This window comes from Cervus elaphus, chromosome 1, assembly GCF_910594005.1.
Source record: "Cervus elaphus chromosome 1, mCerEla1.1, whole genome shotgun sequence".
Lineage (NCBI taxonomy): Eukaryota > Metazoa > Chordata > Mammalia > Artiodactyla > Cervidae > Cervus > Cervus elaphus.
Genome location: NC_057815.1, coordinates 30,158,126 through 30,181,518, shown reverse-complemented (window position 1 = coordinate 30,181,518; position 23,393 = coordinate 30,158,126). Strand labels below are relative to the sequence as shown.

The 23,393-nt window shown below is 39.1% G+C and overlaps 1 protein-coding gene and 1 long non-coding RNA gene across 3 annotated transcripts in view; one reads left to right on the top strand and one right to left on the bottom strand.

The window, feature by feature from the left end:
• Nucleotides 1-3,263: 3,263 nt before the first annotated feature.
• LOC122691534 lies at nucleotides 3,264-9,358 on the bottom strand. The gene is made up of 3 exons (XR_006340433.1): nucleotides 9,184-9,358; nucleotides 8,870-8,908; nucleotides 3,264-3,313 (listed from the first exon to the last, which is right to left on the bottom strand). It is a non-coding gene; the product is annotated as an uncharacterized LOC122691534 (long non-coding RNA).
• The window catches only part of AMOTL1 (angiomotin like 1), a 215,191-nt gene continuing 201,149 nt past the window's right edge, over nucleotides 9,352-23,393 (top strand). Inside the window, exon 1 of one of the 2 annotated variants that reach the window (XM_043898070.1) lies at nucleotides 9,352-9,595. In XM_043898070.1, the coding sequence (XP_043754005.1) occupies nucleotides 9,367-9,595 (229 nt within the window). In that variant the 5' untranslated portion in view covers nucleotides 9,352-9,366. The remainder of the gene's footprint in view (nucleotides 9,596-23,393) is intronic. The other variant, XM_043898076.1, reaches the window with a different exon arrangement.

The following is a 23,393-nucleotide window of genomic DNA, read 5'->3' as shown; positions in this document are numbered from 1 at the left end:
ATGGTAAAGGCCATATATGATAAGCCTACAGCAAACATTATTCTCAGTGGTAAAAATCTGAAAACATTCCCCTTAAGATCGGGAATAAAACAAAGGTGTACACTTTCACCACTATTATTTAACGTAGTTCTGGAAGTCCTATCTACAGCAATCAGAGAAGAAAAAGAAATAAAAGGAATTCAGATCAGAAAAGAAGTAAAGTTCTCACTGTTTGCAGATGACCTGATACTGTACATAGAAAACCCTAAAGATAGCATCAAAAAATTTTTAGAGCTAATCAGTGAATTTAGCAAAGTTGCAGGATACAAAATCAATAGCCAGAAATCATTTGCATTTCTATATACTAACAATGAAAAATCAGAAAGGGAAATTAAGGAATTAATCTCATTCACCATTGCAACAAAAAGAATTAAATATCTAGGAATAAACTTACCTAAGGAGACAAAAGAACTGTACACAGAAAATTATAAGACACTAATGAAAGAAATTAAAGACAACATAAATGGATGGAGAGATAGTCCATGTTCCTGGGTAGGAAGAATCAATATTGTGAAAATGACTATACTACCAAATGCAATCTACAGATTCAATGTGATTCCTATCAAATTACCAATGACATTTTCCACAGAACTAGAATAAAACATTTCACGATTCATATGGAAACACAAAAGACCCTTAGTAGCTAAAGCAGCCTTGAGAAAGAAGAATGGAGCTGGAGGAATCATCCTTCCTGACTTCAGACTATACTACAAAACTACAGTCAACAAGACAGTATGGTACTGGGACAAAAACAGAAATATAGACCAATAAAATAAGACAGAAAGCCCAGAAATAAACCCATGCATCTATGGGTACCTTATTTTTTTACAAAGGAGGCAACAATATGCAATGGGGCAAAGACAGCCTCTTCAATAAATGGTGCTGGGAAAACTGGACAGGTACATGTAAAAGAATGAAATTAGAACACTTCCTAACACCATACACAAAGATAAACTCAAAATGGATTTAAGACCTAAATTTAAGAACAGAAACTATAAAACTCTTAGAGGAAAACATAGGCAAAACACTCGATGACATAAATCAAAGCAAGATCCTCTATGACCCACCTCCTAGAGTAATGAGAATAAAAACTAAAGTAAATAAGTGGGACCTGATTAAACCTAAAAGCCTTTGCACAGCAAAGGAAACTATAAGCAAGGTGAAAAGACAACCCTCAGAATGGGAGAAAATAATAGCAAAGGAAACAACTGACAAAGGACCAATTTTCAAAATATACAAGCAGCTCATACAACTGGATGCTTGAAAAAGAAACAACCCAATCAAAAAGTGGAAAAAGACCTAAACAGACATTTCTTCAAAGAAGACATACAGATGGCTAACAAACACATGAAAAGATGCCCAATATCACTCATTATTAGAGAAATGCAAATCAAAACTACAGTGAGATATCACCTCACACTGGTCAGAATGGCCATTATCAAAAAGTCTACAAACAATAAATGCTGGCAAAGGTGTGGAGAAAAGGGAACACTCTTGCACTGTTGGTGGGAATATAAATTGATACAGTCAATATGGAAGATGGTATGGAGATTCCTTTAAAAACTAGGAATAAAACAACCATATGACCCAGCAATCATACTCCTAGGCATATACCCTGAGGAAACCAAAATTGAAAAAGACACATGTATCCCACTTTTCTTTGCAGGACTATTTACAGTAGCTAGAACACTGAATCATGTCCATCAACATGATGGCCATCGACAGATGAATGGATAAAAAAGCTGTGGTACATATACACAATGGAATATTACTCAACCATAAAAGGAACACATTTGAGTCAGTGCTAATGAGGTGGATGAACCTAGAACCTATTATACAAAGTGAAGTAAGTCTAAAAGAGAAAGAGAAATATTGTATTCTAATGCATATATACAGAATCTAGAAAAATGGTGCAGAATTTATTTACAGGGCAACAATGGAGAAACAGACATAGAGAATAGACTTATGGACATGGGGAGAGGGGAGGAGAGGGTGAGATGTATGGAAAGAGTAACAGGGAAACTTACATTATCATATGTAAAATAGACAGCCAACAGGAAATTTGCTGTATGTCTCAGGAAACTCAAACAGGGGCTCTGTGTCAACCTAGAGGGGTGGGATGGGGAGGAAGCTGGGAGGGAGGTTCAAAAGGGTGGGGATATATGCATACTTATATATTGATTGATGTTGAGGTTTGACAGAAAACAACAAAATTCTGTAAAGCTATTATCCTTCAATAAAAAAGTAAATTAAAAAATAAATAAATAAAATCACAAAGCATTCTCAACTCCCCCCTCCAAAAAAAGAAAAATCGGGAGGACAAGAATTAGCATCATCTATCATTTTAACAACTTAGCAGCAGCAGCAGCATCATTTTAACGTGTCACTGTGCCCATTTCACCAAAACTTTATAGAGGGAGGAGAGCACCTTGATGTAACTGGCAGGGCTCCCGGCCAAAGAATAAGAAGTGCAGGTGAGTCCACTTTTGCTATCACTCAGGAATGTCTGTCCAGGCACATTTAACTTAACATCTTCTATGTGGTCTAGCACTTGATTAGTATCTTTGATGTCCTTTTGATTTCTAGTTGTTTCATATTTAGTTGCTTCAAGTCTTGCCTTCTTTGAAGTCTCCTGGAAGACAGGGACTGTATCATGTAGGAAACAGAAAACAAGATCTGAAAAACCTCTGATAGTCCCAGCTGGGACATTTTTGGGTCCTCTTAATTGCATATCGGCATCATCTTGGAAATTAAAAATAATGCTAACTCTTGGGTCCAATCCCTGAGAATGTGATTAAATTGGTCCTGGATGTGATATGAACATTATCACTTTTCAAAGTTGCCCAGAGAATTAGAATATACACCCAAGGCTGAGAAACAGAACTGAAGGGTGACAAAAAGCTATGTGGAAAAAAATGATTAAAACAGTTATGTCTGTGAAGGGAAAAAAATGGGGTTTGTTGATTTATTTTATTTTTGCTGATCTGTGTTCTCTATTTCTCCACATTGGTTATATAATTTTAAAAAGTAAGACTAAGGTAAAAATGAAACTGGATTGTGCTGTGCTGTGCTAAGTCACTTCAGCCGTGTCCAACTCTTCTGCAACCCCACGGATTGTGGTCCACCAGGCTCCTCCGTCCATGCAATTTTCCACTGAAGAATACTGGAGTCAGCTGCCATGCCTTCCTCCAGGGGATCTTCCTGACACAGGGATCGAACCTGCATCTCTTATGTCTCCTGTATTGGCAGGCGGGTTCTTTGCCACTAGAGCCACCTGGGAAGCCCAAAAACTGGATTAAGTATTTCTAAATTGTCTACTTTTTTTCAGAGATACATTGTTAATGATAACTTGTATCAAGGTGGAATGGGTCCTGATCACACACTATTCTCATTCACTTAGCAAATATTTATTGAGAACATGCTATATTCCAGATGACAGACACTGGTCATATAAATATGAATTTTGCAAATACAAATCCCCGCTCTCAGGAAGTTTACAATTTAACAGAGAAGATTAACAGTCAAACAAGTAAGTACACACTTCAGGAAGATGTTCTGGTAGGTACAAACAGCTGAGTATTATATTGTTTTGTAAATAACCATAATAGAAATTGTAAACATCCAGCTTACACCTCCCCTCCTTTGCTTATTGATTATGTCATACTTTTCTGCTGTAACTCAGTATCCATTTCAACATAATCACTCAATCTGAGGTGGTACCTGAAATAAAGCATAACTAGTATCCCAGGAAAAAGCTATGAATTATCTTGTTGAAGGTAAACTAGATGACTCAAAAGATAATTGAATGTTATGGCCATGTAGCTCCTCTTGGACCACACATCTTATAGATAACAAATATACACTGTGGACAAAATGTAAAAATGTCTAATTCAAGGTGCTAAAGAGGAAAAAAGAAAAGGAAAAAAAAAAAAACAGGCAGAAACCACAGGAGATTGAGCCATTGGAAGAAGAGAATGGCACGGGTTAAGTTCCCTGATTTACAGCTTTTAGCCTAAGAATAGGGCCCTGTGTGGGATAAGCAGGGCAAAAGGGAAGCCCTACACTCTAAGGATAAATTCTGCCTAGATCTATGGCTGACCGTGAACCATATACAGAAGAGGAAGACTTTAAAAGTCCCAGCTAAGCGAAAAGAACCGAATTAAAATTCTAGCTACTACAGGGGAAATAGAGTTTTGTAGTTTGAGTTCAGCCACTTTAAATATTTGAATAAAGAAAAATCAGTACTCATCAGAAGAGAAATATAAAATCCAGACTTTCTACAACAAGTCATTCTTAAAGACCAGAATACACTCCAAAACTATTCAACATATAACAAAATAGGAGAACATGAAATATTTTAAAAAGAAAAGGCGATCACCAGAGACCAACATCTAAGGCAATTTGCATGATGAAATTAACCAACAAGAATTTTAAGGAAGTTATTGTAAGTATGCTCAAGTACGTAAAGGAAAATGTTTATAATGAAGGAAAATATAGAAAATCTTAGCAGATAAATAGAAATTATTTTTATAAATCAAATGAAAACATAAGAACTGAAAAACAAATTTCTGAGATAAAAATTCAGTAAGTGTGCTTAAAAGCACAAAGGAAATGAAAGAACAAAAAGTTGGTGAACTAGAAGACAGATGATAAGAAATTATTCAAACCGAGGAACAAGATGTAGTAAATGTACAGAGACTCATAGATCCTTGCAACAACATCAAAATGTCTTATATACATATAATTGAAGTCCCAAAAGGAGAGGAGAGAAAGAACAACACAGAAAAGTATTTGAATAAATAACAAGTGAAAAGCTCATAAATTTGGGAAAAGACAAATATTTATAGACTCTAAAACTACAAAAAAAAGCCAAGAAAGGTTAATATCAAAAACAAGCAAAACAATGATAAAAACCTTTATGCATATCATAGTCAAACTGCTAAAAATCAATGACAAAGAGAAAATCAACAAAATGCTGAGAGAAATTGAAGATGTAACTAAATGGAGAAATACACTTCATTAATGGATTGAAAGATTGCAATTACTAACTTGAACTATGGATTCATTACAATCCTAATCATAATCCTAGTATGCTTTTCAGTCAAAACTGACAAGCTGATTCTAAAATTTCTGTGGAATGTAAGGAATTTAGACTGTTAATAGAAGGTTTGAGAAAAAGAAGTCAAAGGTGTAGGCTTATTTTACTTGATTCAAGACTTACCCTGAAGCTAAAATAATCAAGACAGTGCAGTGCTGGCACAAGGATCAACAAACAGATGAGTAAAACAGAATAGAATCCAGAAATAGATCCATATTTAGACATTTTTTATTTTTGACAAAGGTGTTAAAACAACCCTATTAGGAAATGAACAAATGGTGTTGAAATGATTATATATTCATATGGAAACAAATTAACCTTGCCCTAAATCATACTATTCACAAAAATCAATTTGTGATTGATCATGGATCTAAACATAAAAGCCAGAGCTATAAAACTTCTAGAAGAAAATTAGGAGATTATATTCATGACTTGGGGGGAGACAAACACACAAAAAATAAATCTGCACTTAATCAAAACTAAGTCTTTGTTCATAAGAAGAAACATCACTAATAAAATGTATAAGCAAGCCAAAGGACAGGAGAAGATATCAGCAAAACATGTCAGACAAAGAACTGGCATTCTTAATATACAAAATGCTCCTAAAACTCAATAATAAAATGACAATCAGTTTTAAAATGGCCAAAAGATTTGAACAGACACTTCATAGAAGATGGTGAAGGATTGGCCAGCAGGCACATGAAAAGATGTTCAACGTTTTAGTCATCAAGGACATACAAATTGAACCACAGTGAGGTACCATTCCACATGCACCAACAGGGCTAAAATTAAGCTGACACCACCAAGTGTTGTCAGAAGAATGTAAAGCAACTAGAACTCTTGTACATGGCTGGTAGGAGGAAAGAGTGGTCACAACATTGGGAAAGGTCTTCCAGTTTCACATAAATTAAATACATACCTATTTTAAGACCCAAAGAATTCATCCTTTCAAACTGTGGTGTTGGAGAAGACTCTTGAGGGTCCCTTGGACTGCAAGGAAATCAACCCTGAATATTCACTGGAAGGACTGATGCTGAAGCCAATACTTTGGCCACATGATGCGATGAGCTGACTCATTGGAAAAGACCCTGATGTTGGAAAAGATTGAAGGCAGGACGTGAAGGGGACCACAGAGGATGAGATGGTTGGATGGCATCACCAACTTAATGAACATGAGTTTGAAAAAACTCCGGACAGTGAAGAACAGGGAAGCCTGGTGTGCTGCAGTTCATGGGATTGCAAAGAGCTAGACATGAGTGAGTGACTGCACAACAACAATTTTAAGACCCAGCAATTCTATTCCTAGATATTTACCCAGGGGAAGAAGAGGGAGGCTTGGCATGCTGCAGTCCATGGGGTCGCAAAGAGTTGGACACGACTGAGCGACTGAACTGAACCTAAACAAATGCATGTTCACAAAAAGTTGGTTAAAAATGTTCATGTTAGCTTTATTCATAATAACCCCGAATTTGAGGACCAGGTGTCCATGAACAAGAGACTTGAAAAAGTTTGTCATATTCATACAGTAAAATACTATTCATCAAAGAAAAGAAACCAACAATATGGATAGATGAATCCCAAAATATGCTGAGTGAACACAAATTTCATAAAAGAATATAAATTGTATGCTTTTATTTATATGAGGTACTAGAATAGGTAAAATTGATCTCTGGTGAGAATATGAGAATATTGGATCTCTCTAGGAGTGTTAAGGTAAGAGTTTGCTGGGAAAGAACATGAGACACTTTCAAGGGTGATGGTCCCTGTTCTGTTTCTTGATAGGGTCTGGGTTGCAAAGGTGTGTGCATTGATAGGAACTCATCGAATGGTATACCGACAGTTTTTGCATTGCACAGTACAAGATTTTCATCTGAAAAGAGATAAAAATATTGTAAACAAAGTTTGAACTCTGATGAATAATGTTGAAGTATTTGGGGAAATGTATTAATGTCTAAAACTTTCTTCAAAGTTTGTAACAAAGTTAATTAGCTGCTGAATGGATAGAGAATTAACCTATAATAAAGCAAATACTGTAATATGTCAGTTGAAGAAACTACATGGTATATATATTTGGGTGTTCATTATAAAATTCTTTCAACATAGCTGTAAGTTTGAACATTCTATATTGGAATGTTGAGAACAAAAGAACACTGAGGAGAATTGGCCTATTGCCTGTGAGATGGAGTCCTGGCCCTGGGGAAAGACACCAGGGTCTACTTGATGTTGAGGGAAATAGGGTGGCGAAGGGGGCTCCTACATCCAGAAATTGGCTTTCTTTGCTCTGTTCTAACTGTGGCAATGAACCTGGAGACTAAGACAAAGCAAAGAACAAAGCGCCTCTTGCATTTCATAAGGCCCATTGGCTCACACTCTCTGCAATTGCCTTGCTTACCAGATAGGGACTTTAAGAATTCTTAATGCATATAAATATCAAATCACAGTGATGTACACTATGATGAACACATATAAAACTACTATGCTATTGTATGTCAATTATGCTTCAATTAAAAAAAAAAATATCCTCAACAGATTTGTTCTAAAAATCTGGAACAGAAGGCATTGTCAGACACCATTTACTCTCTGGCTACTGGGTGCTTACTATGTACTACTTTCTGTGCAAGGCTATGAGGAGTCCATGATAAACCAAATAAAAGTGGATCCTGCCCTTTTTTGACTTTATCATTGATGAAACTCTGCTCCTCTTCTACTCTGAATGTTTATACCCCGACTAAGAGATTTGCAAGTTTTGTCTATAGGCCATGTTGACATTGCTTAAATCTCTGAATTCAAAAACTCCTTTCTGATGTTGGAACTGAATGTCTTCATTTCAATAGAAAGAATTTTTTTTTCCTGTTTTATCCTCTCTGGAGTGAAACTTGACACAGGAAGATTCCCCAATGCCTCAAAATAGTTCAGCAAGAAACTGGACACGTGCGTAGTGACCCAAAGTCACCGTACACGCTCCTAAAGTACAGACGTGAGAGGGAAGGCAGCCAGCTGCTAAGCTCTGCCCTACTTCCAACAGAGGTCACCAGCATTACCATGTCTCATCCTGGCATCACAGCAAGAAGGTCTGCCCAAAGTTTAGCCCAAGGACGTGGCATCAGGCAGAGGCGCCTGGCTTACTGGGTAGCTTGACATGGCCTTGAATTCCATGTTCCAAATCCCAGTGCTCCAGTCTTACCTTTGATGTACAAAAGAGACAATTCCTGACACATAAATGTCTCTTTTCCCAAAGCTTGGTGGAATGTGGGCTTGTTATGAACTAATACATAAATGTTACAGATGACCCCAAATGGATTGAGTGGTACCATATTCAATAAAAAGAAAATGGAAATAAGTCACCTTCATTTAAAAGACTGTCACCTTTTCCCCAAGTTTAAACTCAAATTCATTTCCCCCATACCATTACCACTGCAACCATTTCTTTCATGTACACACTGCTATATTTAAAATAGATAACCAACAAAGACCTCTTAAATAGCACATGGAACTCTGCTCAATGGTATGTGGCAGCCTGGATGGGAGGGGAGTTTGAAGGAAAATGGATAAATGTATATGGATGGCTGAGTCCCTTCGCTGTTCACCTGAAACTATCACAACATTGTTAATTGGCTATACCCCAATACAAAATAAAATTTTAAAAGAAAAAAAAAAGAGAAATCAGAAGTCATGTCTTCTAGAACAAGTGTTACCACCATATTATTGGCAAATTTCCTTAAATTACCCTACCTTCAGTTCTCCAGTGAAAATTAAAAGTTCATATCAGTCCTAAAAAAAGAAAAGAAAGAAAGAAAGACTATCACCTTTCTTTTCTTACAGTGACTCATTCCTTTTGTTGAACTAGATACTTTCCCTCTGAAAAGTCCAGGCCATCACCTATTTGTCACCATTGTAGGCTCACAAACCCACCAGCTCTGCAAACCTCTTAGCACGGTGATCGTTTCCAGCTTCTTATTGCCCCCTACCCGCATCCTGCTTGAAAGATTTTCCTTCTTCTCTCCCCTTCTTCCCCAAGAATTGCTATCTCTCAGAAGTTTAAATACCTGTTTTCCTTCCCTAGAGTGTTGGATTCTTGGGAGATAATGATATGACTCGGCGGGAAATAAGTGCGTGGTTTCCCTACCCCTGGTGCCGGTGAAGGTGATTGGTGCTTCTGGACTTTCTGAAACTTTCTGAAAATGACGGGGCAAGCCAGATTCCAGCGATCCACCTTCTGAAGGCTGAGCATGTCTGGGCAGCGGCTGCATAATTTGGATGGAGTCATCGCTGTTGAGGCCGAGTTGGCTCAGCCAGGCAGCATTCGCTGCTCTTCTAAACACCACGGCACCAGGGATGAAGTCACCGTTCTTCTTTTAAAAGCAACAGATCTGCTCTATGAGTCCCTGTCACGTCTGCTGGAACTTGGTTTTTTGGGTTTTTTTTTTTCCACGGCTGGGCACCGGGACCTTCTCTCAGGTAAGGAAGCTCCTTTGTAGAGGGTTTCCATGCAAGAAAGTTTTGTTTGAGGGGGGACTTTTTAGGGTATCTCTGGGTAAAGTTGGAGTCGGGTCAAAGGACATTCTGAGTGAGGAGGGCAGTTGGTTCTCAGGCAGCTGGTCCCCACCTGGTGGGCTGGCAGGCCCTGAGCTGGGTGACCACTTAGCTCGCACTGCAGTGGGCATGGGAGTTTAACCTGCGCTTGGTTTCAGGTGTCCTAACACTGGCACAATGAATACACTGAAGAAGCACCTACAAGTGGTCTCCTTGAGCTGGCAGACCCTATGTAATTTGCCTTCCTACCAACTGGCTTTGGATTTTAGGTAGAGGGTTTCATGATGAAAGTTGATGTGCGGAAAAGCAGTAGCTCCCTGGAGAGCCTTCATCTGCTCATTCACCCGCTTGAATGCTTCCCTTCCTCCTCTGATTGTAGCAGGCATGAAGGCCCAGGCTCCCTGTCCTGACATGCAGGGGCCTTGTGTAAACAACGCCTGTCCTCTTCTGTGGGGCAGAAGCATGCAAAAATGTCTTAGAGCCTGTCCATGCGAGTTTTAACCTACGGGGTGTGTGTATGTGTATGTGAGTGTGTATGGCCAACCTGTAGGTCCTAGGGGCCACTGAAACCTCCCCGCCACACTTTCTATGAGTTATGTGAGTCACTGCCACTGATCGAATCATACCGCTCCCATGAGATTTGGAAGTCTGGATAAAGACATCATGGTGATGACAGAGGCCCCTACTGGGTGATAAATGGCTTTTGAGAGAGAGTTGAACCACAATAAAGTGAAAACATTGAGAATTGCAGAGTTCCTTTATGACCTGACGCAGAACTCTGCGTCACACAGGCTTCAATGCTTTCATCTACAGCCTCTGAGGGAGACAAAGAATCTCACTGAGATAAGAGATGCTTGTTTTGTTTTAAATGTAATTGCATTCCGGCTGCCAGCGCCAGCTTACACATTCACCTCAAACCTGGCACATCCAGAATCCATCCCTCCCTGAAAGCTGCCCCCCCTCCCCCAGCCCTGTGTCCCCCACCTCTGTGAAAAGCACCCGGCTGTCCGCAACAGACTTCTGGACTTTGCCCTTGACCCCTCCTTCGCCCTCACATTCCCACGTCTAGCTCGGAAGCACGTCCCGTAGATTCTTCTTCCATGTTCTCTCAGATCCATCCTCTCTCCCACTTCCACGGCTACTTTCAGCCTTTATCATCTTCCCCACGAACACGGAACCCTCCCATCCCGGCTTCCTTTCTCCAGCCTCATTCTCCCGGAGCAGCCATAGTGGTGATTCTACAAAGACTGATCAGCACCCACACAATCCAAACCATCACTAGTCTGTTGATCTGTCTTCTTAATAGCTTTCAAATTTTTTCACATCTTCCCATCCCGCCGCTCTTACCTCGGTCCATCCCATCAATGCTTTTTGCCTGTATTATTGTAAAGAGTTGCTTAGCTGACCTCTCTGCTACCAGACTCACTCCCTTCCTAGTGTAAGACACTTTAGCTTCTTGCTCTCCCAAGCTGTTTTTTTTCCTTTTGAAACAGAGTTTTTTTTTAGTTAATAATTTATTTTTGCTTTTGCTTGCACTGGATCTTTGTTGCTGCCAAAGGGCTCTCTCTGATTGCGGTGAGCGGGGACTACTCTTCGTTGCAGCGTCCAGGCTTCTCACTGTGGTGGCTTCTCTTGTTGCGGAGCACAGGCTCTCGGTGTTCAGGCTTCAGTCGTTGCAGCCCGTGAGCTCAGTAGTGGTGGTGTGTGGTTCTAGGGCACGCAGGCTTCAGTATTTGTGGCATACCGCTCGGTAGTTGAAGCACATGGACTCAGTTGCTCTGCAGCATGTGGAATCTGTCTGGATCAGGGATCAAATCCGCGTCCCCTGCACTGGTAGGCAGATTCCTATCCATTGTGCCACCGGGGAAGTCCTCTCCCAAGCTTTTTAAGGACATTTCTTACTAGAGCAGAACTTGAAACAGCCATTAGTCTATCTGGGGTTTAAAAGCATTAGCATTTCTATGACTTTTGTGACTACTTCAGGGTGGGGGGGGGGTGCGGCAAAGAAAAGTAGGAGGAAATGGGAGTGTATATTTCAATGGGAAAGAACACATGCAGCTCTGGCCTTGGACCCATGCAGGTCTAAGTCGAAATCCTAGCTCCCCACCTCCTAGTGTGAATTTGACCAAGTTGGTTAAATTTTCTTGAGTCTCACTTTCCTCAATTATGAAATGGAAATAATAATGCCTCCTTCACTGGATGAATGTGAGTCAAATGAGAACATTTATGAAATACAGCCATTGAGAGCTTTCAGTTCCTTTCCTTCTTTGCTTCTGCTTTAAGGCTAATAACCTCTAATTATCATATCTCTTATAAGTATCCATGTGTATGTGTATGTATGATTATCTAGTTTTCGTAAGGTGGGGAGAAGGAATGGCAAAGAAATACATGTGAACTCTCTCAAGGAATCTGCAATTTACTTAGAGAGGTAGAGCAAACTCACCCAGGATGCAAACGTCAATAAAACAAGCAATTTGCCATTGTCATATGTACAGTCCCAGGTGAGCACGTAAGTGGGAAGGGCTTGAGTAAACAGGTCTGTGAATACTGGCAGACAGAGGGTAAATAGATCTATATCAAGCGGTTTTAGATTTAGGCTCTTGGGGAACTTAAAGTTCACTGGTCTCTCTGATGTTGATGTAAAACTTTCCAGAAAGCTTTACACTTTCAGGGTGACTTAAGGAGATACTGATTAGAGTTTAAGTGACTTTGCTCATTCATTCATTCATCAAACACTTGTTGAATGCCTGTTATGTGTTGGGTCCTCTATTATACAATCTCTTTGCTACTCTTCCATGGGACACGGGTAATTCTCTTCTTGAATCAGGCATAGCCTTAGGGACTTGATGATCAATAGGATAAAAAGAAAGTGAATTATGGGAGCATCCATAGATAGGTTCTCAGAAGCTTTGCAGCCTCCTCCTGGTTTTCTTGGCTTATTCACTCTAGGGGAAGCCAACCACCATATAAAATCATGTGCTGGTAACCTGGATCTCTGGGGGTGGGGGAATTCCCCTGATTTGCACTGTTTACCAGTTTTCATGATATAAATATTCCCTCCCACCATGGCTGATTTCAAGTCACCAGAGTGACAGCGCTGAAAGCAAGAGTTGGGAAGAAATACACAGAATCAATTCTTACAAGTTTGTACAAGGCAGCCCCAGTGTGTGACTGCTGGTGGCTCTGAGACCATTATGCTGTGAGAAGGCCCAAGCTAACTGCATGGAGAGGCTCCATGGAGAGAAACCCAACCTGCTCCAGATTTTCCAGCCATTCACACTCAGGTTACAGGAAAAAAACCCTCAGATGACTCCAGACTCAGCCACTGTCTGATTACATTGTATATGAGACCCTGAGGGAGAGCCTGTCAGCTCAGCCCACTCACCCCACAGCATCCTGAGAAATGTGCCAATTCATATCCTCTGAGTTTAGAGGTGTTTGTTACACAGCAAAAATAACTGGAACAAAGTGGTATGTATTCTTGCTTATGCAGAAGCCAGCCTAGATTAAGCCTCCCAGTGCTGGAGGCCTAGAGGGGTCTATCCAGAGAATTATTTGTCCACGCATAGTCTCAGGCCTCAGATCACTAAGAGAGAAAACATTTTGATTAAAAAGGCCTGAGAGGACTTCCCTGTGGCCCAGTGGTTAAGAATCCACCTGCCAGTGTAGGGGACATGGGTTCGATCTTTGATCCAGGAAGATTCCATATGCCACGGGACACCCAGGCCCATTCACCACAACTACTGAGCTCGTGTGCCCTAGAGCCTGTACCCTGAAGCAAGAGGAACCACTGCAATGAGAATCCTGTTTACTGCAACAAAAGAGTAGCCGCTGCTCGCTGAAACTAGAGAAAACCCCCATGTAGCAATGAAGAAGACCCAGTGAAGCCAAAAATAAATAAAATGAATAAAATAATTTAGCAGATTAATTTTTAAAAGCTTGCCAAAGAGACTCAATTACTTTACTAACTAGTTTTACCCTTATAGCCAAATCAGTGAAAGAACTCTCTCTCTCTCCTCCTGCCATCTGCCCCATCACTGCCCCATCTAACTCAGTGCACACAAAGCTCTGCTGGAAGCGCTCCCTCACCTGCTCTTTGAGCTCTGCTCCAACCTCCACCTGGAGTTTGCTGGGAGAAAAAACGTGAAGTTGAGAAAATACCCAGAGCCCTGGCGTAAAGCAAGTGAGACCCCTAGAAAAGAGCAACCAAGAGGAGGATTGACAAACACACTCTCGTCTGGACATGGGGATTAGTAGTCAAAGCACGGGTTTTGAAATCATGTGACCTGAGTTCCAATCTGGATTCTGACATTTTCTACTTGGCTGACCTTGGAAAGGATCTAGGCATCTCTCTTCTCAGTCCTTTTTTTCCTGTTGAAGTACAGTAGTTGATTAATAATGTTGTGTTAGATTCAAGTGTACAGCAAAGTGATTCAGTTATTTCGATATCTATATATGTATCTTCTTTTTCATAATCTTTTCCATTACAGGTTATTATAAGATACTGAATATAGCTCCCTGTGCTATACAGTAGGACCTTATTGCTTATCTGTTTTATTATATATATATAGTAGTGTGTATATATTAATCCCAAACTCCTAAATTATCCATCCCTCATCCCCTTTGGTAACTATAAATTTGTTCTCTACATCTGTGATTCTATTTCTGTCCTGTAAATAAGTTCAAGTCTTTTTTTCAGTTTCTGCATATAAGTGATATCATATGATATTTGTCTTTCTCTGTCTTACTTCACGCAGTATGATAATCTCCAGGTCTATTCATGTTGCTGCAAATGGCACTGCTTTGTTCTTTTTTATGGCTGTCTTCTCAGCTTCTTCCTCTTTAAAATCTGGATAATAATACCATCTCACAACGTTCTCATGAAGATTAACTGAGGAGATGTCTAATACATGGAGCTGAATGAACAGCAGTCAGCCCAGTAGTAGTGATAGTGTTGGATCATGGTTACTGCTGTCACAAGTCCCACAGCCACTGTCTCCCCGCAGACCAGAGACTGCCAACCAGTCACACTACAGATGCCCAGGATAAGTGTTCAATGAGGACTTAATGCAGACTGACTATCTATATTCTGACTGTTTAATCTACCACCAATATTTTTTCTTATTTTCTCCTGAATGTATTTCCAAAGGCTTTAAAAGCATGACTGTGTATAATTTCTCCTGTATCTTAAGCAATATAAGATAAAATCATAGTTTCTTATCTTTTTAAGAGTTGTCTTCTGACCTTCTACTGCATAGAAGTTGAGCAGTTCAATGATCAATACATTTTAATTCATTATTTTAAGCATTCTATTTAATAAGTTTTGGTGACTTTGCAGGAATCCTGAGCCCAAGGTGCTACAGAAATGTCAAGACCACTTTGCAGATGCCATCACTTTGGTAGGAAAATCAGGGTGAAGGATAACATGATTCTTGAGAGCAAAGTGTGAGTGTTAAGTTCTCCTGCTTTATTTATACTTTGTGAATGAAATGAAAAAGTGAAAGTGTTAGTTGCTCAGTTGTGTCCGATGCTTTGCAACCCTGTGAATTGTAGCCCACCAGGCTTTTCTGTCTATGGAATTCTCCAGGCAAGACTACTGGAGTGGGTTGCCATTCCCTTCTCCAGAGGATCTTCTCAACCCAGGAATCGAACCCAGTTATCCTGAATTGCAGGGAGATTCTTTACTGTACAAGCCACCAGGTAAGCCTTAAGATTTACTAAAACCTTAAACTATGAATTGACATTAGGCAGACTTGTTTTGTTGCCATTATGATTGGTCTAGTTATGTGGATCTTTTTTAATGAAGAATAATGCAAGCATTCTGACTATTTAAAGAAAAACTGATCCGTGTTCAGTCAGTTGCTCAGTCGTGTCTGACTCTTGTGACCACATGGACTGCAGCACACCAGGCTTCCCTATGCATCACCAACTCCTGGAGCTTGCTCAAACTCGTGTGCATTGAATCGGTGATGCCATCCAACCATCTCACCCTCTGTCGCCCTCTTCTCTTGCATTCCATCTTTCCCAGCATCAGGGTCTTTTCAAATGAGTCAGTTCTTTGCATCAGATGGACAAAGTATTGGAGTTTCAGTTTCAGCATCAGTCCTTCCAATGAATATTCAGGACTGTTTTCCTTTAGGATTGACTGGTTTGATCTCCTTATAGTCCAAGGGACTCTCAAGAGTCTTCTCCAACACCACAGTTTAAAAGTATCAATCCTTCAGCTCTCAGCTTTCTTTATAGTTCACTACTCACATCCAGATATGACCACTGGAAAAACTATAGCTTTGACTATATTTGTTGGCAAAGTAATGTCTCTGCTTTTTCATATGCTGTCTAGGTTGGCCAAAGCTTTTCTTCCAAGGAGAAAATCTCTTAATTTCATGGCTGCAATCACCATCCACAGTGATTTTGGAGCCCAAGAAAATAAAGTCTGTCACTATTTCCATTGTTTCCCCATCTATTTGCCATGAATTGATGGTACTAGATGCCATGATCTTAGCTTTTTGATTACTGAGTTCTAAGTCAGCTTTTTCACTTTCCTCTTTCACTTTCATCAAGAGGCTCTTCAATTCCACTTTGCTTTCTGCCATAAGGGTGGTGTCATCTGAATATCTGAGGTTACTGATATTTCTCTGAGCAATCTTGATTCCAGCTTGTACTTCATCCAGCCTGGCATTTCACATGATGTACCCTGCATGTAAGTTAAATAAGCTGGGTGACAGTATACAGCCTTGTACTCCTTTCCCAATTTGGAACCAATCTGTTGTTCCATATGCAGTTCTAACTATTGCTTCTTGACTTGCATACAGATTTCTCAGGAGGCAGGTAAGGTGGTCTGGTATTCCCATCTCTTGAAAAATTTTCCACAGTTTGTAGTGATTTACACAAAGGATTTGGCATAGTCAGTGAAGCAGGTGTTTTTTTCTGGAATTCTCTTGCTTTTTTGATGATCCAACAGATGTTGGCAATTTGATCATTGATTCTTCTGCCTTTTCTAAATCCAGCTTGAACATCTGGAAGTTCGTGGTTCACATACTGTTGAAGGCTGTCTTGGAGAATTTTGAGCATCACTTTACTAGCGTGTGAGATGAGTGCAATTGTGCAGTAGTTTGAACATTCTTTGTCATTGCCTTTCTTTGGGATTGGAGTGAAAATTGACCTTTTCCACTCTTGTGGCCACTGTTGTGCTTTCCAAATTTGCTGGCAAATTGGGTGCAGCACTTTCACAGCATCATCTTTTTAGGATTTGAAATAACTCAGCTGGAATTCCATCAACTCCACTAGCTTTGTTCATAGTGATGCTTCCAAAGGCCCACTTCACTTCATACTCTGAGTGATCACACCATTGTGATTATCTGTGTCATGAAGATCTTTTTTTTTTCCAGTTCTTTTTTATTTATTTATTTATTTTACTTTAATTGGAGGCTAATTATTTTACAATATTGTGGTGGTTTTTGCCATACATTCACATGAATCAGCCATGGGTGTACATGTGTTCCCCATCCTGACCCTCCCTCCCACCACCCTCCTCATCCCATCCCTCAGGGTCATCGCAGTGCACCAGCCCTGAGCACCCTGCCACATGCATTGAACCTGGACTGGTGATCTGTTTCACACAGGATAATATACATGTTTCAATGCTATTCTCTCAAATCATTCCACCCTCGCCCTGTCCCACAGAGTCCAACAGTCTGTTTTCTACATCTGTGTCACTTTTGCTGTCTCACATATAGGGTCATCATTACCATCTTTCTAAATTCCATATATATGCGTTAATATACTGTATTGGTGTTTTTCTTTCTGACTTACTTCGCTCTGTATAATAGGCTCCAATTTCATCCATCTTATTAGAACTGATTCATATGCATTCTTTTTAATAGCTGAGTAATATTCCATTGTGTATATGTACCACAACTTCCTTATCCATTTGTCTGCCAATGGACATCTAGGTTGCTTCCATCTCCTGGCTATTGTAAACAGTGCTGCGATGAACATTGGAGTACATGTGTCTCTTTCAGTTCTGGTTTCCTCGGTGTGTATGCCCAGCAGTGGGATTGCTGGGTTGTATGGCAGTTCTATTTCCAGTTTTTTAAGGAATCTCCACACTGTTCTCCATAGTGGCTGTACTAGTTTGCATTCCCACCAACATTGTAAGAGGGTTCCTTTTTCTCTGCACCCTCTCCAGCATGTATTGCTTGTAGACTTTTTGATAGCAGCCATTCTGATTGGCGTGAAATGGTACCTCATTGTGGTTTTGATTTGCATTTCTCTGATAATGAGTGATGCTGAGCACCTTTTCATGTGTCTGTCAGCCATTTGTATGTCTTCTTTGGAGAAATGTCTGTTTAGTTCTTTGGCTCATTTTTTTATTGGGTCACTTATTTTTCTGTAATTGAGCTGCAGGAGTTGCTTGTATATTTCTGAGATTAATTCTTTGTCAGTTGCTTCATTTGCTATTATGTTCTCTCATTCTGAAAGCTGTATTTTCACTTTGCTTATAGTTTCCTTCATTGTGCAAAAGTTTCTAAGTTTAATTGGGTCCCAATTGTTTATTTTTGCTTTTATTTCCATTACTCTGGGAGGTGGGTAATAGAGAATCATGCTATGATTTATGTCAGAGAGTGTTTTGCCTATGTTTTCCTCTAGGAGTTTCTGGTTTCCTCTAGTTTTTGATCTTACATTTAGATTTTTAATCCATTTTGAGTTTGTTTTTGTGTATGGTGTTAGAAAGTATTCTAGTTTCATTCTTTTACAAGTGGTTGACCAGTTTTCCCAGCACCACTTGTTAAAGAGATTGTCTTTTCTCCATTGTATATTCTTGCCTCCCTTGTCAAAGATAAGGTGTCCAAAGGTGCATGGATTTATCTCTGGGCTTTCTATTTTGTTCCATTTATCTATATTTCTGTCTTTGTGCCAGTACCACACTGTCTTGATGACTGTGGCTTTGTAGTATAGCCTAAAGTCAGGCAGGTTAATTCCTCCAGTTCCACTCTTCTTTCTCAAGATTGCTTTGACTACTGGAGGTTTTTTTGTAATTCCATACAAATTGTGAAATTATTTGTTCTAATTCTCTGAAAAATATCATTGGTAGCTTGATAGGGATTGCATTGAATCTATAGATTGCTTTTTATAGTATACTCATTTTCACTATATTGATTCTTCCAATCCATGAACATGGTAAATTTTCCATTTATTTGTGTCATCTTTGATTTCTTTCATCAGTGTTTTATAGTATATAGGTCTTTTGTTTCTTTAGATGTATTCCTAAGTATTTTATTCTTTTCGTTGCAATGGTGAATGGAATTGTTTCCTTAATTTCTCTTTCTGTTTTCTCATTGTTAGTGTATAGGAATGCAAGGGATTTCTGTGTGTTAATTTTATATCCTGCAACTTTACTGTATTCATTGATTAGCTCTAGTAATTTTCTGGTGGATTCTTTGGGGTTTTCTATGTAGAGGATCATGTCATCAGCAAACAGTGAAGATTTTACTTCTTCTTTTCCAATCTGGATTCCTTTAATTTCTTTTTCTGCTCTGATTGCTGTGGCCAAAACTTTGAAAACTATGTTGAATAGTAGTGGTGAGAGTGGGCATCCTTGTCTTATTCCTGACTTTAGGGGAAATGCTTTCAATTTTTCACCATTGAGGATAATGTTTGCTATGGGTTTATCATATATGGCTTTTATTATGTTGAGGTATGTTCCTTCTATACTTGCTTCTGGAGAGTTTTTTAATCATAAATGGATGTTGGATTTTGTCAAAGGCTTTTTCTGCATCTATTGAGATAATCATATGGTTTTTATCATTCAAGTTGTTAATGTGGTGTATCACATTGATTAATTTGCAAATATTAAAGAATCCTTGCATTCCTGGGATAAAGCCCACTTGGTCATGATGTATGATCTTTTTAATATGTTGTTGGATTCTGTTTGCTAGAATTTTGTTAAGGATTTTTGCATCTATGTTCATCAGTGATATTGGCCTGTAGTTTTCTTTTTTTGTGGCATCTCTGTCTGGTTTTGGTATTAGGGTGATGGTGGCCTCATAGAATGAATTTGGAGGTTTACCTTCCTCTGCAATTTTCTGGAAGAGTTCGAGTAGGATAGGTGTTAGCTCTTCTCTAAATTTTTGGTAGAATTCAGCTTTGAAGCCATCTGTTCCTGGGCTTTTGTTTGTTGGAAGATTTCTGATTGCAGTTTCAATTTCTGTACTTGTGATGGGTCTGTTTAAGATTTTCTATTTCTTCCTGGTTCAGTTTTGGAGAGTTATACTTTTCTAAGAATTTGTCCATTTCTTCCCACTTGTCCATTTTATTGGCATACAGTTGCTGATAGTAGTCTCTTATGATCCTTTGTATTTCTGTGTTGTCTGTTGTGATTTTTCCATTTTCATTTCTAATTTTGTTGATTTGATTCTTCTCCCTTTGTTTCTTGATGAATCTGGATAATGGTTTGTCTATTTTATTTATCTTCTTGAAGAACCAGCTTTTAGCTTTGTTGATTTTTGCTATGGTCTCTTTTGTTTCTTTTGCATTTATTTCTGCCCTAATTTTTGTGATTTCTTTCCTTCTACTAACCCTGGGGTTCTTCATTTCTTCCTTTTCTAGTTGCTTTAGGTGTAGAGTTAGGATATTTATTTGATTTCTCTCCTGTTTCTTGAGGTAGGCTTGTATTGCTATGAACCTTCCCCTTAGCACTGCTTTTACTGAATCCCATAGGTTTTGGGTTGTTGTGTTTTCATTTTCATTCATTTCTATGCATATTTTGGTTTCTTTTTTGACTTCTGTGATTTGTTGTTTATTCAGAAGTGTGTTGTTTAGCCTCCATATGTTTGTATTTTTAATAGTTTTTTTTTTCCTGTAGTTGACATCTAATCTTGTTGCATTGTGATCAGAAAAGATGCTTAAGATGATTTCAATTTTTTTTTAATTTACCAAGGCTAGATTTATGGCCCAGGATGTGATCTATCCCAGAGAAGGTTCTGTGTGCACTTGAGAAAAAGTTTAAATTCATTGTTTTAGGGTGAAATGTCCTATAGATATCAGTTAGGTCTAACTGGTCCATTGTATCATTTAGTTTGTGTTTCCTCGCTAATTTTCTATTTAGTTGATCTATCCATAGGTGTGAGTGGGGTATTAAATTCTCCCACTATTATGTGTTCCTGTTAATTTCTGCTTTCATATTTGTTAGCATTTGCCTTACATATTGTGGTGCTCTTATGTTGGGTGCATATATATTTATAATTGTTATATCTTCTTCTTGGATTGATCCTTTGATCATTATGTAGTGTCCTTCTTTGTCTCTTTTCACGGCCTCTATTTCAAAGTCCATTTTATCTGATATTAGCATTGCTACTCCTGCTTTCTTTTGGTCTCCATTCGTGTGAAATATTTTTTTCCAGCCCTTCACTTCCAGTCTGTATGTGTCCCTAGGTTTGAGGTGGGTCTCTAATAGACAGCATATTTAGGGGTCTTGTTTTTGTATCCATTCAGCCAGTCTTTGCTTTTTGGTTGGGGCATTCATCCCATTTACATTTAAGGTAATTATTGATAAGTATGATCCTGTTGCCATTTTCTTTGTTGTTTGGGGTTCAAGTTTATACACCTTTTCTGTGTTTCCTGTCTAGAGAAGATTCTTTAGCATTTGTTGAAGAGCTGGTTTGGTGGTGCTGAATTCTCTGAGCTTTTGCTTATCTGCAAAGACTTTGATTTCTCCTTCATATTTGAATGAGATCATTTCTGGGTACAGTAATCTCGGTTGTAGGTTTTTCTCTTTCATCACTTTAAGTATGCCCTGCCATCCCCTTCTGGCCTGAAGAGTTTCTATTGAAAAATCAGCTGTTATCCTTATGGGGATCTCCTTATGGGTTATTTTTTGTTTTTCCCTTGCTGTTTTTAACATTTGTTCTTTGTGTTTGATCTTCATTAATTTGATCAATATGTGTCTTGGGGTGTTTCGCCTTGGGTTTATCCTGTTTGGGACTCTCTGGGTTTCTTGGACTTGGGTGGCTATTCCCATTTTAGGGAAGTTTTCAATTATTATCTTCTCAAATATTTTCTCATTATCATTCTTTTTGTCTTCTTCTTCTGGGACTCCTATGATTAAAATGTTGGGGCATTTAACATTGTCCCAGAGGTCTCTGAGGTTGTCCTCATTTTTTTTTTTCTTTTTTCCTCTCTGCTTCATTTATTTCCACCATTCTATCTTACACCTCACTTATCCTATCTTCTGCCTCAGTTATTCTACTGTTGTTTCCCTCCAGAGTGCTTTTGATCTCAGTTATTGCATTATTCATTATTGATTGACTGCTTTTTATTTCTTCTAGGTCCTTGTTATACTTTTCTTGCATCTTCTCAATCCTTGTCTTCAGGCTATTTATTTGTAACATTTTGTTTTCAAAATTTTGGATCATTTTTACTATCATTATTCTGAATTCTTTTTCAGTTAGACTCCCTGTCTCCTCCTCTTTTGTTTGGTTTGGTGGGCTTTTATCATGTTCCTTTATGTGCTGAATATTTCTCTGCCTTTTCATCTTTTTAGGTTGCTGTGTTTGGGGTGGCCTTTCTGTATGCTGGAATTTTGTGGTTCCTCTTTATTGTAGAGGTTCCTCCCTGTGGGTGGGGTTGGATGAGTAGCTTGTCAAGGTTTCCTGGTTAGGGAAGCTTGTGTTGGTGTTCCAGTGGGTGGAGCTGGATCTCTTCTCTCTGGAGTGCAATGAAGTGTCCATTAGTGAGTTTTGAGATGTCTATGGGTTTGGTGTGACTTTTGGCCGCCTGTATTTTTGTGCTCAGGGTTATGTTCCTGCTTTGTTGGAGAATTAGCTTGGTGTGTCTTGCCCTGAAACTTGTTGGCTCTTGGGTGGAGCTTGGTTTCAGTGTAGGTATGGAGGCTTTTGGATGAGCTTTTGTTGATTAATGGTCCCTGGAGTCAGGAGTTTTCTGATGTTCTCAAGTTTTGGATTTAAGCCTCCTGCCTCTGACTTTCAGTCTTATTCTTATAGTAGCCTCAAGACTTCTCCATCCATACAACTCTGACGATAAAACATCTAGGTTAATGGTGAAAGAGTCTCCACAGTGAGGGACACCCAGAGAGGTTCACAGAGTTACATGAAGAAGAGAAGAGGGAGGAGGGAGAGAGAGGTGACCAGGAGGAGCCAGTAATCAATTCCCTATGTGCTCTCCACAGTCTGGAACACTCAGAGAGGTTCGTGGAGCTCTATAGGGAAGAGAAGAGGGAGAAAGGAGATAGAGGTGACCAAGAGGAGAAGTGGGGAAGTCAAAAGGAGAGAGACCAATCTAGCCTGTGATAAGTTCCCTAATTTCCTCACAGCCCGAAATACCCAAAGAGATTCACAGAGTTAGGTAGAGATGAGAAGGGGGAGGGAGGAGATAGAGGTCACCTGGGGGAGGAAAAGGAGAGTCAAAAGGGGAGAGAGCAATCAAGCCAGTAATCACACTCCTAAGTAAAAATGGATACTGAAGATTGGATTCTTAAAGGTACAGAATTGATAACAAATACCAAAAAGCAAAGATTAAAAGTCTAGAGTAGAGGTTAGACTCTCAAAAATACATTATTAAAAGAACAAAACAAAATCACAAAAGTTATATTAAAAAATATGAAACTTGTTTTAAAAATAGGGTCTTTTTTTTCAAGGTAATAGTAGGTTTTACAAATGAAAATTAAAGGAGTAATAAAGAACTTAAAAATTAAAAAATTTTAATT